This window comes from Accipiter gentilis, chromosome 2 (assembly GCF_929443795.1).
Source record: "Accipiter gentilis chromosome 2, bAccGen1.1, whole genome shotgun sequence".
Taxonomy (NCBI): domain Eukaryota; kingdom Metazoa; phylum Chordata; class Aves; order Accipitriformes; family Accipitridae; genus Astur; species Astur gentilis.
Genome location: NC_064881.1, coordinates 55018893 through 55038007, shown reverse-complemented (window position 1 = coordinate 55038007; position 19115 = coordinate 55018893). Strand labels below are relative to the sequence as shown.

The window sequence follows — 19115 nt, the reverse complement described above, 5'->3', positions numbered from 1 at the left end:
TCCTCATCAGACTACCAATTTTTCAAATGAAAACCACCCAAGATTACACTATCCCATATTGCAACAGACTCACCTCAATGGGATACTGATCCTCCAGGCCTTTAGACAGATGGTTCCTTTGCAGTGAAGGCGTCTCCTCTGGTGGGCTCTCCCCATGGCTGGGAGGCGGTGGTGGGGAGTGCATGCGCACTCGTGGCACGCCTGGCGAGTCTCCCTCGCTGAGCTGCTCTGCACCCTCTCTCTCTACCAGCAGCACGATGGTGGGGGAGGATGCGGTAAGCAGCGCTACTGCCTGATCATGCCTGGCTTCTGTCATGTCTACCCCATTGATCTAGAACAACCCGCAAACTCAGTGTCAGACCATCACCCAAGTACACCCTGTCATTTTAAGCACTTTGCCAAGCACCCTAAGGGACCCCATTCTGCTGGAACACTGTTCCTTCTCAAAAGTCTGTTCCCCAAAGCACTTTGTAACTTACCCCACTCCTTCCTATCTGGGCAAGGGACACAGGCACCTGCTCATTCCTACCTGACCACAATCCTCTTTCTAGACAGCTTACCAGACCTTTTCCCACCTTCCCTGTACACCTCCAAGCCCTAACAGCATCAGTGATGCTCCAGGGGACCATGAAGATCAAGTACAATGCTCCACCTCCTGGAGCACTACAAACCTAGCTATTGCCTGGACTATGCTGTGGCTCACTTGTTACCAGGAGAGTACCTGTCACTCCTTCTTGGCTTTGCATTTAGCTTTCCTACCAGGTCACAACAAAAGAAGCCCAAGAGGTTGCATTAAAGGAATGGGTCCAAATATCTCAGTGTGGGAAGACGACAAAACAGTGACTCCCAGAAGTGATGCCACAACACACTAGTGTGCCACAGCATCAATGGCCTTTGAACTAGGCCATTTGCCCTTATCAATCACTCTCAAAGCCCAGACACGGGCACTGAAGAGCACGATCTGATGTGTGACAGGACCCATCACTGGCCACTGGGCTGCTGTCCGCCCATGCTGGGCAAGGTCATGGCAGTCTGGGGAAGATGTCAGTTTTAAGCCCCAAGAAGTGTACCCCAGGTACAAAAAGACTTGGAAGCACTGAGACTCTGCTAGTCCACAGTGACTGACTAGCTGACACAAAAGGAAAACTAGAATTCTTTTGGACAAGAGAACTTTATGCAATATGCTACACCAAATAATTTGAAGAATACAACTACAGTTGTTTTGTGATATCAGTGAAAGAACGCTTCAGACAAAGAGGTACTTCCAGTACATGCAGGGAAGCAGCAATGTCATTCACACAAGGCATCGAGGAGAACTCATCTGAAAAACTGTATACTATTCTCATCCTTCACACACAAAAAAATTATCTAACATAAGTTAACAAGATGTGCAGAGAAAAGCTGCTACAACAGGCAGGGGAACAGAGAGCCTTTACTACAAAATTAAGATTTGAAATAGCTTGCCTAGAAACTCAAAGGACCAGAATGGATGTGACTATTCTCCATGAATGTATGAGGGACAGACTATTGAAAGGAGAGCTTAGCTAGAAGAACGCTGCCAAAAGGACAAAACTTGCCATGAAAAAGTTGAAGCTGAAAATTAAAAGGTTTCTAGTCCTTAGGTTCTGGAAAAGCTTTCCAAAACGAACAATGAGGATGCGAAAATAACAGCTGTCAAGATGGGAGTTTGATCAGCTTATGAAATAATAATGTGACTTTATAACAGCCACAGCAACTGGATTTTGTAGCCTGATTTCTCACTGTCTGATTCCTAGAAGTATTGTAGTTATTCCCCAGCTCCTTCCAAGAAAGCAGTTTCTGGACAAAGCTGACTGCATACAGTCTGACAAGGCTTTGTCCAGAACCTCCATAAACACCACCACCACCCTCACCCGACCTCCCCCATCCCATCCCCAGTCAAGAGTGCTACTCCCCTTACAACATGGAAGAAGACAGGCAAGACAACCCTATGCTGCATTGGACATAAACAGAAAACTCAGCCCCACAGCATCTCCTCTACTCAGAGGATTGTCCCCAAGGACACACCTCTAGCACCGACTATAGAGGACAAACAGAAGGATGCGAAGGCATGCCAGCCTGCACATGCATGCAGGAAGAGGAAGGATATAAAGGTACCTGGGTAATGGCTGCTGAGCATAAGAGACAAGGCAATAAGCAGGAAAGATAATAAATTAAACACACAGGTGTCCAAACCTTAATAACAGATAACAGAAACAAGACTCCAGGTGCTCATGGATGGATCATGAAAGGAATCACTCAAATGGTAATGTTAAAGAAGTGTGACCAAAAACTTTGGTAATCAATATGTGGGGGAAATCAAGATTACCATGGGTTACCAGAACAGCTCTCACAGGAAAGAGCAAACTTGCTACAGGAAGTTTTAAGGGGGATTGTGGGAATGTGCAAAACTTATTATGGGATTTTTAGCAGAAGGATCACAGGTGGGAAAGGGGAGTGGCCAAGGAGGAGAGGGGAGGAACAAGCAAGGGAAAATGGAGAGGATGGAAAATAAAAGAGGCTGATCACACACAAGCAGGTTGCTGGTCAGTATGCTTGTCTGGCCAAGCCCTGTACCTGATCACCATAGCCTGCTCTATCTTTTTATCAAACTCTGTTTGTGCTTACTGTATGAGTTTGCTCTCTATTCTGGGTAAGTGTGCTAGATCTACTAGTAAAATTCAAGTTGGACTAGCCAGCAAGTAGGAATGCAAAATGTGGAAAGACCCAACAGCTGGCCCAGAAACTCGATAAAAGGCTCAGGGTCTGACCAAAGAGCCTTGAAGAACTTGATGCTTGGGCTAGAGACTGAAGAGACCTGCAAACATGAATATTTATGTGATTTGAGTGCACATTCTACTAGCAAACCTTAAACCTGATTAGCCAGAAGGGAGAAACAGGATTAAGGTGTCTGTGTTGTTCATGCCCTATGAGGACTGTTTGTGTCTATGTGTGCGCCTGTATAGGTACTGCCCCCCCCTTTTGTCTGTGTAAATCTGTGGCCAGCCATGTCTGCTGTGTGTTCATCTTTGGAATCTGCACTTAGCCTTCCTAATGACTGGACCTGGGAATGGGGAAAAGCAGCACCCTTGTGTCCAGTGGACTGGGAAGGGAGCATGCCTTTGGGTCCTCCTATCTGCCAGATACACCAATTTTTAACAAAGATGACATGCAGAAGAGACTTGGCCCTTAGGTTCTTATCACCAGATCAAGGCCCAACATACTCCACAGACAGACCTGCTGTAACAGCATGCACTCTTGACTTCACGCATTCCCCTCTGTTATTTTTCTGCCACTGACAAGAAGATGAGAATGGTCAGACTTGGTCAGACCAAAAGTATACAGTGGCACTTCCGTGGACTAGTGAACAGGGACACAGGAACTCCCCGAATCAGAAGTATATCACATATAACAGACCGTGATGGCATTTTACTCATTAACTTCTCCATTACCTGGCAATCATGATGCCTTCCCAGCTTTTGGACAGCTACTCTGCTTAGCAAGAGAACAAGGCCAGCCAGTGCAGTTTGACTAAGTGCCCAGAGGAAGGAAAAGAGTGTCATCTGTCCTTTCCCAGCTCCACACATTTTTCTGTGTGCCAGAGAGTTACATTATTCTGGCAAATTTCTTAGTGATCAGACTGCTCTCAGTAGGACCCCCATGTGTCGTCTGGTGCTACTACTGTCCTAAATCTCCCACAGAATCAGTTTCCTTCAGTCTACTCCCAGTCCCACCCCAAAAAACTATCTGCCCTTAACCACTGCTCACAATCCTGCACCCTCCCTGCTAGGTTCCCATCCCACGATTTAAACTCTCCAACATTCCCCCCTTGGAGCTCCCTGCCCCATGTCTTCCACTACCAAAATGACTCTCAAGACACTAGAATATGGGGAAAGCTGAAGAGTTAGTAGTCAGTTACTGGTGAGTTTTGTGGGGTGTTAACTTTGGAGAGAGATCTAGGCTGGGCTCTTCAATCCATGTACTCAAAGCTCCCTTAAGAAAGTAAAAGGAGCTATCCCAGTCCTTCCCCTGCAGAGAAGTCCAGGACAATTTAGAGCACAGGGGAAGAGTATGAAGCTGTGCTGTATTTCTTTTCCTAAGAAAACAAAAATTCTTTGGCGAAGTGAGAACTGAGGCATGACTATGGCTTTGGAAATGGGCCTCTGCCTGCTGGACCTATGAAACCACCTGTATCCTAACGAGGGCCCTCCAGCTTTCCCCATGCAGATACAGGGGAACACAGGCAACCGGTACTGCACATCCCAGGAATCACCACATCCTGAAAAGCTTTCCAATAAAAATGGGCAATCACTGCTTCAAGAGGGTCATGGTAAAGAGGGAATTTACAGGATGCTATGCGGGCATTGCTTTGAAGTGAACAGATACTCTCCCAGCGTCCAGCATCATTGGACCAGGGCAGCCCCACAGCTCTAAGCTGGCACCAGATTTCACCAGAGACAGAGTGAAACTCACACAGCTGCTCATGTATCTCTTAGAGCAAGCAGATATTCTCAAGTACAAATATCACCAAGAAGATATGAGAGGCCTCAGGATGTAACACTACCACTATGTGGATATCACACTTAGCAGTGAACCCACAAGTAGGAAAGGCAAAATGGCAACTGCTACCAGGTGGCATGGCTGCTGGAGAAGCGACAGTCAGACACTTGCTGGAAGGCATGGAAGTTATGTGAATACCAGACTAGGTAAATGTTCCCCCAGGAGATAATAATTTGTTCCTGTTTTCATTATAACTGAGCACAAGATTTGAGCTGCAGCTGATGCTCAGCACCAAACCTTTTATGACTACACACTTCAGCACAGGTAACATCCTTGAGAGCAGAGGACCATGGTCTCAAGCATAGACATATTTCCTACCTCTGCAATAATACTGCACCCATCATTGCAGCGGGGTGTGTCAGAGGACTAATGACAGCACAGCCTTCATCCACATTAAAATCTAACAAAGGCCCTGAGTTCTGTAAGCCCTGAGCCCATACACTGCAGTCTGAAGACACTGAAAGCTACTACTAGGGAAATAGATCTGATTTTCCTATGAAGCTGCCCACAGATATAAATAGAGCTGTTAATGGGGGATGGAGACAGGTTTGACTTTTGACTCTATTCTGAGATCTTGTGTTTCCTTCTTGCCACAGGTAGAGCAAATCAACACCACATGATAGGCTGTGTGCCTGCAATTGCACCTCTCAGTCATGCCTCTGTACCAGTGGAGCATCAAAAGATGAGCAAAACCAAAATAATTTAGGCTATCTAGCAACAATCAGGGTAAGGGCTTGATTTTGGGAGGAGGGGGGAGCATTAGCAAGGAGAGATGCTGTACCAGTTCAAGTCTCCTGCCAAGATATGAATGTCAGACCTGGGCCAGAGCTCCACTAAAATTTTGTGCCAGAGCAAATACAACACAGCCCCCAGCCTAGGGATAGAGCAGACAGAAGCCAGCACTGACAAGGCTGTATCAGTGTTTACTCACACCAGCTCTGTGGTAACACGTGCTCTTACCACAACAGCTGGATCAGAAACCCACCACCAGCACCAGGATGCAGGAGCTTTCACTCGGAGGCAGCATGCGAGCTTAGGAAGAGGGTCAGGAGACTCAGCAGACTCTCCCCACAGGAGGGGAAGCAAGTGACACATTAGGCAGAGACACTTGAGGTTAGAGGCAGCAGTGAGATCCATACTACTGGCACAAACAGGAAGGGAAACTGGGGCTGGAGTTTCAAATGAAAGCAGGGGGAAGCACTGCAGTACACCCTGCCCCGCTCCACACCACCCTCAGGTAGCCTCCCTCCGCTTCAGCACACACTGATCCCTGCCACCCCACTCTCTGCGGGGAGCCGGTCAGCTGTGCCCCAAAAGGCTTCCCTCCCCACATGCTGTGCTGCAGCAGAGCCCTCTGAGGCTGCGCTACAAGGCTCTGGAGGGACACCAGGCTAGGGCAGTGCTGTTGTATCGTCTCTCTCCAGTACAGCCTGGACTGCCACATGCTGTTCCTGTAGGGAAGCGCTCACACGCAACACTTGGGAAAAGGGGAGGCATTAACTGCACCCACCACCAGTCAGAGGCAGGGGTAGAACACCAAGACTAAATGCTCTCCCAGAAGGCTCAGGAGCTGATAAAAGGACCCCCACAATCCAGCTTCAGTGATAGAAAAACAACCCCTGTATGAGGAAGGGCAGGGAGCCGAGTCAGACCCCTTCCTGCACGCCCACACTCACCGAGATGACCCGATCTCCTACATGCAGGATCCCGTCCCGATGGGCTGCACCACCCTCTGCAATCCGTGAGATAAAGATCCCCTGAAACACAGTCAGAAGGGTCAGAGCAGCCTGTGCTTCCCCTCGCCAGGGCTTGGCTTTCCGAAATTGTTCCTGGACACCAGGCCTGGTCTCAGCCCTTTACCCTTCGCAGACCCCTCCCCTGCCCTGGCACTTCCCACTTGTTCCTCACTCCGCACAAACCCTCTTCTGCTTCTAGAGTCACTAGCAAAACTTCCAGCTGCTGCAAAGCCTCCATATGGCCGAGAGCCCAGAATACATGTCAAGAGGACAGCAGCAAGATTAAATGTCACGGACAGGGACTGTAAGCCCCAGCCCCACCTCCTTATAAACTTCTCTCCTTCCCTGACTTAAGAGTAGATTCTGGCTCTCAGAGCCCGCCTGGCCCACCAGCTCAGGGCCGCGCTGCCCTGCTGCGTGCCCATGGGTGAGGAAGACCCCACGCTGCTCCCACAAGTAGTGCCAAGACTCGGGAATCAAGCACCTTCCTTCCCAGGGAATCATTACTGACCGTGTCACCGGCCCGGTAGGGTGTGGAGCCTTTGCCACCAGCAATGCTGAAGCCCAGGCCCTTCTCGTTGCGCATGAGGCAGGTGGAATATCTCTCTGTGGGAGGTGCCCCCTCGGGTCGCTCTGGGAAGCGTAGACCACCTCGCCTCTCACGAGGGCTGTAGTCATCCTCAGGGCGCAGCGGTGTGACGGTGATGGCGTTCTCTGGCTCCACCATCCGCTCCCGCAGAACCGTCATGGAGACGGAGCTTCCTGATCCACGCAGAGCTTCCACCGCCACGTGATGCTCAGCACAGTGCAGGGACACACCGTTCACCTGGGGACAGAGTCAGGCACAACCCTTACCTCCGTGGGGAGTTCTTCCAACAGCTGCACAGACAACTCCAGCCTTAGCAACTGCTGCCCAGCAAAAGCACAGCTCATCCCTTGCAGACCTGGGTCGACACCTTGTTCCCGCAGGGGTACCCAGACCTCGCCTGCTGCCCACAAGGGAGTTTCTCTGCACTCGCACAGCAGCACAGGAGGCTCCCGCAACGCACGCTGCCTGTCTGAGACCAGGGCAGCCCTTGCCAAGCACAGTAAAGGCCCTTTCAGAGAAACTCTCCCCCCACAGGGAGCTCCAACCTCCATATCACCTGTATCATCCCTGCAGGCAACAAACTCCCAGACGGATAACCACTCACACAAAACTATCTCCCCCAACAAATCTCAGTACAACTCAAGTGGACACAACTTCTTGTTCACCTTTAAGAAGGGACATCTACCTCCTCCTACCCTGAAACACCCATTTCCTTCCCTTCCATTCAAAACTAGTACAGTACTTGCAGGTTCTGCAGCTCTCAGGGAAGCAACCTGATTCCTGACACTCCTGCTTCCCTGATTTCAGAAAAAAAAAGTCCTTCCACATCACAAGACTGTGGAAATGCAAAGCAGGGGCCCATGAAGCTGAAGAATCTTCTTTTCATAGCAGCTACCTCACTTCATATTAACACACACTTACAGGAAAGATTGTCTGGCACTCAGCCTGAAAACTAGATGTTCAAATCTATTTCCTCCAGTTCGTGGCAGTTAGGCTTTCTTCCCATCATAGCATTCATTACTGAGCAACGCTCTGTATCCCTAGTCTAGGTGTAAAGAGGTATTCCTTACAATTCGTAGCCAATGAGAACAGAACCCAAGTCTGATGTGCCTCAGCCATGTAACAGTCTTTTAGAAAGAATATGACAAATCTGTGAGTTATACTGTGAGGGTACATCCACTTTTGCAGGAGGCATAGATGAATGGGAATCATGGGAAGTCAATCAGAACTGAAAAAACAGTCTCTTCCCAAAGCTGTAACTGAAGAGGGATCTACTTTAAATGAAATGGTAGGGTGCCATAAATTTAACTGTTGGGAAAGGGAATAATCATTCATCTCAAAATCTTCAGGATCTGACTCCCTTTTGGAGGTCATTCTGCAGCAAAATGCAGTATGATGCACGCAGCACAAGGATGCTTGGTGGCACTTAAGGCCCTAAAACATACAAGAGACCAAGCTAGATGAAGCGCTTATTTCTTTTTGGACTTGAACTTCATGGAATTATCAAGACAAACCTATGATAACTGCAGAAGTGAACATGGTAACTACTGAAATTCCAGAATCAAGCTTTTCTCATGAAGCAATATAAAAACATCTAATTACAGAACCACATAGCACTTTGACTTCGACCATGGTCATTGCCATATAAGTGGTGGGAAAGACTGGAACATTTACTCAGCCAAATGCCCAGGCCTCTCCTGCTAACATGTAGGCTGCAGTGAGTAGGAGTGCATAAGATACCTAGAGACACCACACCAGATGGCAAAAACACAGGCCAGTGCCCCAAATACAGAGCACTTATTCCTCTGATCTCTGTCCAGCACTATAGTGACATCTATTCCCTACCTAATGCATCAATCCTTCCTCAAGTGCATCTCAATCCTGTATGATTAATAATGTTTTTAAATAATTTGAAGACAGGCAGGTATGGCATATGGCTGGCTCCCTGGTTAAGAAGTTATCCTACAAGGTCTGCTTTTGCCCCACACAGGAAGGCAGCTGTGTAGAGGCCGGGTGGTTGGCCTGTTGGGGATGTGGGCACACACTGCTGAGTACTTCTTCCCACCTAGTTTACACCAACACTTCAGAGTTGGGGGAGAGTGAATGCAGGAGCAATTTCTGTCCTTATAAAGCAGCAGAAGATTAGCAGTAATGTTAATTAAACAACTAACTCTTTGAATCAGGGGAATTTTGCTTTACTCTTGCACAGCTCCTGATGCTTAATTTGGCCAACAAACTAGCACAATGCAAATAAATACCAAACCATGCTTCTCCCTCCACTCTCATTAGAAGCATTTACTTCTTCACAGTATTTAGGTTCTTACCTCCAGGAGCTTGTCCCCAACACGAACCCCTGCACGAGCTGCAGGACCCTCTTCTGACACACGGGAAATAAAGATGCCCTGGAAACAAAACTACTTGTTAGAAGAGGTGGAGCCCATTCCTCAACCCCCTAGAGAGACCACTCCACTGTGTTCAACTTAAGGGAAAGGGGAAATCCCTTGCCAGGCCCTTACCCTGGATGTGGGGACAGGACAGCCACATCACACCATTCAGGAGCTGATAGAAAGGGGAATGAAATACCATTGCAGGTGACAAGGGGGAAAAGGAATGACACTTTAATAATTTTCCAGTGGGACAAGAACGTGACAGCTGATACCACCACAGGTGTGGAAGACAACTCCATACTCTTTGCCTTGCAAGTCCTGTACGTCAGGACACAGACAGGAAAGGAACAGCCATTCTCATTGCTGCTCTCTGTGGTCAGTAGCAGGAAGGTACAACAAGTGCCCCAGAGGCAAGAGCCCGCTCAGCCCCCACCAGCCTCCTGCTTCAGGGTGGGCTGAGGGCTGCTCCCACCTTGCTCTGAAAGCCAAGCCCAGCCCAGACACAAAGCTGATACATATGGATATCCAACCTCCACCTACAGAGAACTAGTCCCTGAAAGTGGGTGCTTCAATAATTACACAGTCCAGGGTCTTACCTCGTCATCACCCTTATAGGGGGTGGAGCCCTTGCCCCCTGCGATGCTGATGCCCAGCCCCCCCGTCTGCCGCACGATAGTCAGTGTCAACTGGAAGTAGAATGGACACAGGTTACAGGTCAGTGCACACCGGGAGAATGCCTAAAGCATCTTGAAGAGAAAGGGACAACAACTTAAAGAATAAGCACAAGAGTATAAACTTTATCTGCATGCATCTGCTCACGTATTTGTGTAAGCTGCGCTATCCGTGCCTCAAAGGCACCAAAGTCACAATATATTTAAACAAACAAATCATTTTTCACAGTTGAGTCCTGAACCATATCTCAAGACCAAGAGTCAGTTTGCCTGTAATGAGCACATCGGAACGAGATGTCCACCACAAAGTAAACTGAGCAGCAGTGGGATGGAACTGGATAAAGAAGCACATCACAGCCCAGCTCTACCACATGGCTCCCTTTGGGGTGTAATTCCATACAACTAGTGGGAGATTAAGGGTCAGCCCAACATAGTGTGCACTAACAAGAATGGCACCTCTGGACAGATGCTTGACTTTGCTCTATTGATGGAAATCAATGCGGGATTCCAGAAAAGCCATCTGCTTTGTCCAGCTGACTTCTTCCTCTTCTCCCCTCTGCACAGGCAGGCCCAGGACTGTAGTTGTGCAATCCAGAAGCCTCATCTCTCCTTCCTATCTCCCACCTCTACATATGAAATTATGCCCACTTCCAATAGCAAAACTTGGTCAAACTTGAACTGAAATTGCTTATATTCAGGACACCAGCATAAACTGTTCGTGTTGCCCCACTCATGAGAAGGAAGACAGGGAGCATGTGGTAGGATATGGGGAAAGGAATGGGATAGATAGGACTCTCTCGGGGATCTGTCAGGGCCAAGGACCAAGGAGTTGGACAGGTAAGTGACAGAAATGTACATAGACTCCTGGAGAGAACCAAATTTGCTGTCCTCCAGATGTCACTTATCTGGAAACAAAGTCCCGAACAGAGAGCGGCTGCTGCAGAGGTGTCTAGCTTCAACATCAGGTCCGCTTGGCCTAGGTCGGGCCACAGTGTGGGCAGCAAGAGAAGCAGGACGCTCACTTTCCTTAACCCCTCCCTTCACTTTCTACAACGACAGAAGCAACAGCCTATGGGGCTTCACATTCCGCTAAGTTTAAAACAAAACCAAAAAAACACCACATGAAACGCAGAACTAAAATGAGGTTCCTTGCCATTTCCTTTGGTGCCCAGACAACAGCATAGCAAAAGCTGCTGTCATCTTCACAAGGAAACCCCTGATTCCAGACAGACCATAAGTACATCGTCTCTGGTGCAAGACCTAGAGACTGAGTAAAATCCAAGTATTGAAAGACAAGGATTATTCAGGTGAGACAGAGAAATGTGGTATTGATGCGATAGCATTGCATGTCATTGATAGCATACTTTAAAACCAGTTATAGATTAGACTAATGCTTCTTGCATGAAGAAGTCTGTTAGGATCTAACTACAAATACCATTTTTTTTCTTCCATCTTCACTGGATTTTAGTAATGCTTTAAAGACTTTTATCTACATTTAGCACAAAAAGTTCTAAAGGCAATGGAAACTAGGTCTCCAGACAAGAACTAGGCAGGATCCAGGTATTTCCAAGTAAGATAGCTGATGGTTTTGCTCAGTGTCTGAATCAATAGGACCAGACTGCTATTTTTGACAATGAATGAGGAATGTACAATGTCACTGGTTACAGAAAGTCACTTTCAGTTGCACAGTAAGTTCATTGTGTAAACTAACTGAAAGATAAACAACGAAACCCATGTATTTCACAAATTCATAGAAACCAGACTGACAATATGGGGAAAACTGCCAGAAAAGTCAACTGGACTGAGGGTTAAGAACCTTATGTCTATCAAGATACACTGAAAAACCAAAACACCAAGGAGGAATCAGACCTAATTAAACTTAAAGACACTGCTGGAACAACAGCAAATGGGCTTGAATTGGACAGAAATACATTTAGGCTGGAAAGAAGATTTCAAACTCCCAAAGCAAATTAGTTGTCCCATAAAAACACTGTGGTAAGAAAGTTTGTGTGAAGTCTGTGAAAAGAATAATTGACATGAATATGAAACTGAGAAAGAAGGAACTGGATCCAGTAGCCTATAGTGTCCTTTCAGTTTCATATTCAATATTTCACATTACAGCTCAGACACTGCTTTTCACATTAAACCAGTAAGTTATTTCTTCCCAAAAGCGTACTTGTCCTAAGGTTGCTTCAGACTTGCCTTAACTTCCATGATGTCTAGACTGATACTCTGGAAGCACAGCAAACAGCTGCCCTAACAGCAGCGACAGCACAGCTTCCACACTTGCAATCGCTCTTGCCAGTGACTTTCCTGGGTATTTCCTTCCCTCTTCTTGCATTTTTTTCCCCTAGAAGCAGGGATCCACCCACTGCCCAGCAATAGCTCATCTCGGACCTAACAACTGATCTGTGATATTCCCCACCTAGAAACATACTGCTCAACTGATTCTGACTCCTTCCTTTGCAGAAAGGGCAAACCTTCAAGTGGGCAACATATCCAGAGTTTCTTCCTAATTCCTCCCAGACAGACAAGCATCCATGCCCTCCATAGAAAAGTGCTACTGGGGAGGGAGAAAAGTGGGGAAAATGAAAAAGCTGCCACTTCAGCCTTAACTTGTCATCTCCCTGAACTCCCACTGGAGACTAGGGGGAAACCCATTTATCATCGATGGAACCAAAGCACAAGCCAAGGAAGCAGTTATACCTCCCTCCCCTCTCCTCTATCCCCCTCAGTCCCATTTGTGTTTCTGCCTCTAAATCTCCGGGGAATACTCTCAAACAAGGACTGATTCCATCTCAACCTATTTTTTTCAAACATTTTTAATATAGCTATCTTTTAACAGATTCATTTGATCCTGTGAGATTTTCTGACTTGCGGTGAGTAAACATATACCATTTTGGAGAAACAAGAAATGTTGCATACATGGACAAGCTTATTTTTCAGTTGCAGCCAGGGATATCTGGCTGAGTATTGCCCAACAGACTTGAAACAGTATTCAATGCTGTGCCTTCCAATGGCTAACTGAGGATTTTTGCAACCTGCTCCTGGTAGGGGCACAGCAGACACAGAGGTAGCAAACTAGACATTCACAGGATTCAACTGCCAAAGCATGGAGCTGTTGTACTTCAGAACCTGCTGAAAGACCAAGTTGTTCTGCCAGACGTACTCAAGGGAGTGGGGGTTTTAAGGGCTTTACTTCCAGAAGGCAGCAAGTTCCTGCATGCACAGGCATCTTTTTATAACTTGTTATACATTTGAAGGCAAATAGTGTCTAATCCTTGCATTTACATCACTTGAAACTTCAAATGAGACTGGATTGTCAACAATGTCACAGAAAACGCAAACATGCGATAAATACTTCTGATTTGTATTTGGACAGAAGCATGATGATGTACACGCATCACATGAAGGTGATGAATCACACTTCACTCCAGCTGCAGCTGAAGAATCCATTTAGTATCATCAATAAGGAATAACCATTTTAAAAGTCAAAAGGACTGGATAACTTGTACCCAAGAGTTCTAACAACTGGCTGAGATCTCTGATATGCTTACAGAGCATTTATAAAATTCTGGAATTTTGATACCCTGAAATAGCATTTACATTGTCCTGTTAAACTAACATTACACATGATGATGCCTGTAACTATCAGCTCCTCTTCCCAGCACCAGTTCCAGAAAAGTAACTGAAGAACATGCATGCCTCTTACCAGGCACACAGAAATAGCACTCATGCCAAACAGCTGAATTTTATGAAAATTAGGTCTCTCAAAAAACAAACACATCTCTCTCTCATTCTTTGACAAGACTCCAAACTTGGCTGATAAAGTAATAGTAAAGATTTAATAAGCAGACTTTCGTAAAACATGAAACTTGTTATCACGAGACATTCTTACTGACATCATATGATGCTGGTTTTAGGTCTATATTATAAAAGCTAAGAACTAGCAGAGGTCAAATACTACTTATCGGTGAAGAACCAGGAAGTAGGGTTCTGCCAAGACGTGCATCAGGCCTGATCTTATTCCAAATCACTGACAGTAAAAACATTAACAGTTCCCTATGAGGGGAGGCTAGGAACCTTCAAATACAGGAAGGGCAGGGATAGACATCTTTTTATCTTTTCATGCCATTAATATCTTTACAGGAAATTATCATTCCATGTTTGTAACAACAAACAAATTGGGGATACCCAATGAAATTCCAACAGCAGGCTTAAAAAAAGTGCTTTTTAATATAAAGCACAAGTAAATTACATAATTTATTACCACTGAATACTGTGGAACTAAAACAAATAAAAGGCATTGGAGAGATCAGACAATTTCATAGACAGCAGCTCTACTGTGTCTAGTACAACAGTATGAACGGTCCAGAAATCCTGACCTACATATTGCAAGGACCTGGGAAAATACCAGTGAAAGCATCACCATGTCTCACTAAGGTCTGTGCTTCCTAATCCCCAAAGAAGGCCCCTTACACCCACCATTAGAGACATCTTTACACATTCAACTCTGTGCCTCCTTTTTCCAGGAACACCTTAACAAAAGAGAGGTAAAAAGAGCACATCAATGTGAGAGACACCGGAGTTCAGGAGCCAGAGGCACTGACTCACCAGGAAAGATTAGAAGAGCTAAATCTGTCTGGCTTCAGTAAGCAATAACTCGTGAGGACAAGGGGATAGGCTGAAAATATCAGTGACCAAATGGAAGGTGGGAGATTACTGCATGAGCTGTTGAGAACTAAATTAAAAACAAACGATGGAAAAAGGAACATGACAGCAAGATCCTACCCTGGCAGAGGAGCAGCCTGCTAGGTATGAGCTGAAGATTTTCTGGCTCTGATGTTATTTCTTCCTCCATTCAGATGGTTTTTTAGTTACCAGGGGAATGGATACTTGCAAGGCAGAGATGGTAGGGTACAGATCAAAAGGAGTCAAGAACTTTACAGCCTTCTTGCTAAACATCTCTCCACCCAGTTTAGTACTAACCAGAGAGTGCCAAATAAGAGAGGTTTGCAAGCCCCAGCAACTGACAGCAGCATTAAAAGCAGACAGGACAGGCGACTTGCTATGCTAAATGCTGGTGTACTCCTTCCCCAAAGAGATTCCAAGACAGTGAACAGCATTTCATTAAGTGAAGATGAAGAAAGGATGCATAGGATGCATTTTTTTAAAGTATTAAATATGATGACTTTTGAACCTTACATAAAAAAATAGGTTCATACAGATATTAGTCTTGATATGAATATAAACAGATATGAATACTAGCTATCCTACACCTGTGAATCATGTATCATGAGATATATATGATAATTTGTATCTATATATGTCTGTCTATATAGAGATATGATTTAATCTTGATATAAGAAAAAAAACCAAAAAAAAACCATTTACAGTGAGAACAATCATTCACTGGAACAAACTCCCCAGGGACATGGTAGAGTCCCCATCAGTGGAGGTTTTCAAGAGGCAATCGGTCAGGGTGCTAGATAATTTCATCTGGGCTCCCTTTCCCACAAAAAGTTGGATCTTTCGAGATCCCTTCCCACCTGGGCTGTTTTATGATTCAATGATTAGTTCTTTCATTAATGAATTCCAGAAATAGGGATTTAAGAAGGTAGTACTTCCTCCTCATCATGATGGGTGCCCAGGTATGCCACAGGCATGGAAACGCCAACAGCAAAAGAGAGGATCCTGAAAGGAACTGGGCTGGCTAAACTATGGAATGCAACAGGACAGAGCCTCTCTGGAAATGAAAACATTCAACTTTTTAGATGAAGAGAAACAAAATGAAAATTGGACAAAGCTACTGAGCCTTGAACCATTCCCAGAACTGTAAACAGGACAAAAACCTAGACATGGAAGTCCTGTGGATTCAGCTGCAATGAGTGCACTGAAACATGGTATGTTTCTTCCTCTCTTCAGCAGTAAAGAGTTTTTATCCTATTGTTTCTTTTTGTGTGGTAAAATCACTGGTATAGTCATTCATCCTGCATCATTCTGACTACAAAATTTCACTTAGAAACTCTTCTCAGCCCAATAATTTCTTACTGTTCTAAAGGTCCATTTTAGCCCATCATGTAATATACTATTAAAAGACTGAAAGGACTCTCTTCTAAAATCTGTTTCAACTTTGTGCTGCTAAGGGCAGACAGCACAGTAGGAGAGCATTTGTCCAAGGTGACAGCGAGATAAATGGAAAATCCTTGCACTAAACCTGGCATCACTCATTTTAAAACATACAAGCAGAGACATCTTTAAGTACACCAACAGTCTGGAAGACAAAACTCACTGAGGACCTTGATGTTGAATGCAGGGACAAAAGCTGGGTAGATAAAGAGAATTCCCATACGTGAACAGAAACTACCACATTTGAAGTGGAAGAAAAACTATGGAATTCAGTGAACTAAAGTCTGAATAAATTCTGTCATGCTACCCACAGTCAACAAACCTGAATTCAAGTAGAACAGGTGAATGAAAAGGCAGCAAGAAAGATAAGGAATGGAAATCTATCTTACAAAGAAAACACTGTAAGAATTTGGTTTCTTCAATCTACCAAAATGAAGGCTAGAAGGAGTTGTTACTGATGTCCATAAAAATATACCAAGGACAAGCAAAGGGTCAGGCAGCAGGAAAGAGATTTTTCAAGATAAAATATAACAAAAACAATTAACAAATGCAAGTTCAGCTTGAAAGTAAGTTTCCTAATCATTCAAGAAGTAGAAATCTGGGGAAGTTTTTGTTTTTTCCCAGTAGGAGGAACCTGAGTGTGTGTGCACACATCTTGAGTAACAGGAAGAAACAACCTATATTTAATAAAAGTTTGACTGACTTAGGAAATACAGTATAGTATCTGGTTGCTAGTGGTGGCAGGAGACTTGACATCATGATTTCTTCCAAATAATCTATGTTATCTTCATTGTAAATTTAGGTTCTTGCCCATGAATTGAGCACAGTACTTTTTTGGCTAAAGTGTTATCTTTCAGAAATGGCAACCTATCCCAATCTTGCCTCATTTCAGTGCCTGGATCCAAGCTGGTGATCGTCTTCCATCACAAGGTCTCGAAACTATTCCAGGACTTACCCTTCTCCTCTATTGACACAGCCAGAAAATACTACTGAGCTTGCAAATAGGGACCAGTTTTTAGAGGCATGCAAATGCTTAAGCCCCATTAATTTCTACAGGGGTTATTTTAATGCCTACATTTTTTGTATAATCCTTGTCCTAAGCAGCAAGACCCATATCTGTTACATATACTGCATTTTCCTATTTCAAAACAAAAAAATCAGATTCGCAGTGGAGTGTTTTGTTTAAAACTGGTATCTTTTCTCTCTCTCTGTTAAAAACACTCCTCTATTGCTTTCTGTTCTTTCTATTTGAGAAAGTAAATCAGATAATTGTGCCATACTCTTAGAGCAGGAAAAGGAAACTCTGCAGATAGTTCTGCATTTGTGTGAGAAATCATTCCACAGTTTGCTAATTGGTCCTTAAGAAAGCTCCAGATCAGATAAAATTTGCAGTTGACACAGTAATATATTATGATGAAAGCAGCAATCACACAAGTCATCTCTGTCACTTCATAGGTGAATCGTATTCAAACTGTGCCATAATAGACCTGAATGCAAAATTGTACATCTACAAGAAAAGATTACAATCCCTACCTCCAAACTGTTGGAGGGTTACAGCATAAGAAAGAATACCAAGGGCCCTTTGACCCAGTAGGAGAAGGTGATAAAACTTTCCTCTGGCAATAAATTAAAAGCCAAATTTAGGCAGAAAATATGGCATATTTTTCCTTGCTCAATGGGAACTTTAGTCATTTAAAAAATGAGAGAAAGCAGAGCTTTGTATCTTTTCACAACTTCAAGAGAATACACTCAGAAAGTGTATTGTAGTCAAGCCAGCTGAGCAAATACAAGTGGCGTGATCTTTCTTGCATTATACAAGAGAGGTTTATTAATCTTTTCAGGGTTTAAAATTTACAGGTCACATTGCAGGGAAACCAATTTGCTACATAAGAATTCTAAGTCTGACGATATCCCGATGAGTATGCTGTCTCACCCAGTAAACAATAAAAACAGACCAAGGCACAGAGGTTCAAGTGTAAAGGGAGCATTGCAGCAGCACCCCTGAGATAACAGGACTGCTCATGATAGCAGGGCACCCTGATGCTATGCACTAAGCAGGCCAACCTTTTCAAAGTTGAACCCCCTTAACACTGCATGCTTCAGGACCAAGCTGTGCTGTCACCATCTGCCTCTACCAAACAATGACTGTGGAGCCAAGCATGAGGCCTGCATTCAAACACAAATAGTAATACTTCTGAGCAATTTCCACAGGACAAAACTCCTTTAAGGAGACGACTTGACTCACTTCTGACTCCAGAGCAACACCTGAGCAGAAGCACCTGACAGGATCTTTTCCACCCTCCAGTAAGGAAGTCAAGGTGCTTTGAACATCTAACATCAGCCTGTCTTTTTCCTAGGGAGGGAAATTAGTGGCATATACTTTCTAGGTAGCCTTGTGCAGCTGGGAGAGAGCATCATGGGAGAAAAAAAACCTATAAAGCTCCTCAGTCAGCACAAGTTTTGCCAGTGCAGAGCCCTTCATGACTCCTATATTTTCAGGTGCTCTGCATAAGATGGGTTAAGCCTAGGAAAACACAGAAGGATGACATCAGCCATTATTGCAAAGAAGCATCAGTCACTTAAACAGATTTTGGGACTCTCTTAACACTTATCTTCAATCTGCATAGCAGCTTTTTCTGGACTATTTCTTCAAAAATTATCTGAAAACAAACAGACTTCAGCTGCAACCTCAAGCCTTCAAATAGCAGCTTGATATGCTTCTTTTATCCTCCAAAAGCCTCCCTACAATCCAGATACAGCCATTTCTGCAGTGCAGATGGAGACTAAAACATTGGGAACAGAGTCAGCAGTGGAATCCAGCTATCCGCTATCAGATATCATGTGCTTTAACAGAATTATTTCTCTCACTGTAGTAGAGTCCCATTGGCACTAACAACTAAAGGAGCTCTAGAAGTACCAGCTACATACATAGCACCTACACCCTGATGCTGGGCTGCTGACAGAAGTTAGGCAGATGTCTCCAGCTCTACTCTGGCAAGGTTACTCTTTGTCTCAGGATTATGGT

General features: G+C 44.9%; 1 protein-coding gene across 30 annotated transcripts in view; it reads right to left on the bottom strand.

The window, feature by feature from the left end:
- The window catches only part of SCRIB (scribble planar cell polarity protein), a 113776-nt gene that overhangs the window by 55303 nt on the left and 39358 nt on the right, over positions 1 to 19115 (bottom strand). For 29 of the 30 annotated variants that reach the window (XR_007509737.1, XM_049830097.1, XM_049830106.1 and 26 more), the window contains 5 exons: positions 9887 to 9976; positions 9228 to 9305; positions 6826 to 7140; positions 6255 to 6335; positions 74 to 331 (listed from right to left, as the gene is read on the bottom strand). Coding sequence is in view for 28 of the 30 variants with exons in the window: in XM_049830097.1 (XP_049686054.1) it covers positions 74 to 331; positions 6255 to 6335; positions 6826 to 7140; positions 9228 to 9305; positions 9887 to 9976 (822 nt within the window). In the remaining 2 variants the exon portion in view is untranslated. The remainder of the gene's footprint in view (positions 1 to 73; positions 332 to 6254; positions 6336 to 6825; positions 7141 to 9227; positions 9306 to 9886; positions 9977 to 19115) is intronic. The other variant, XR_007509738.1, reaches the window with a different exon arrangement.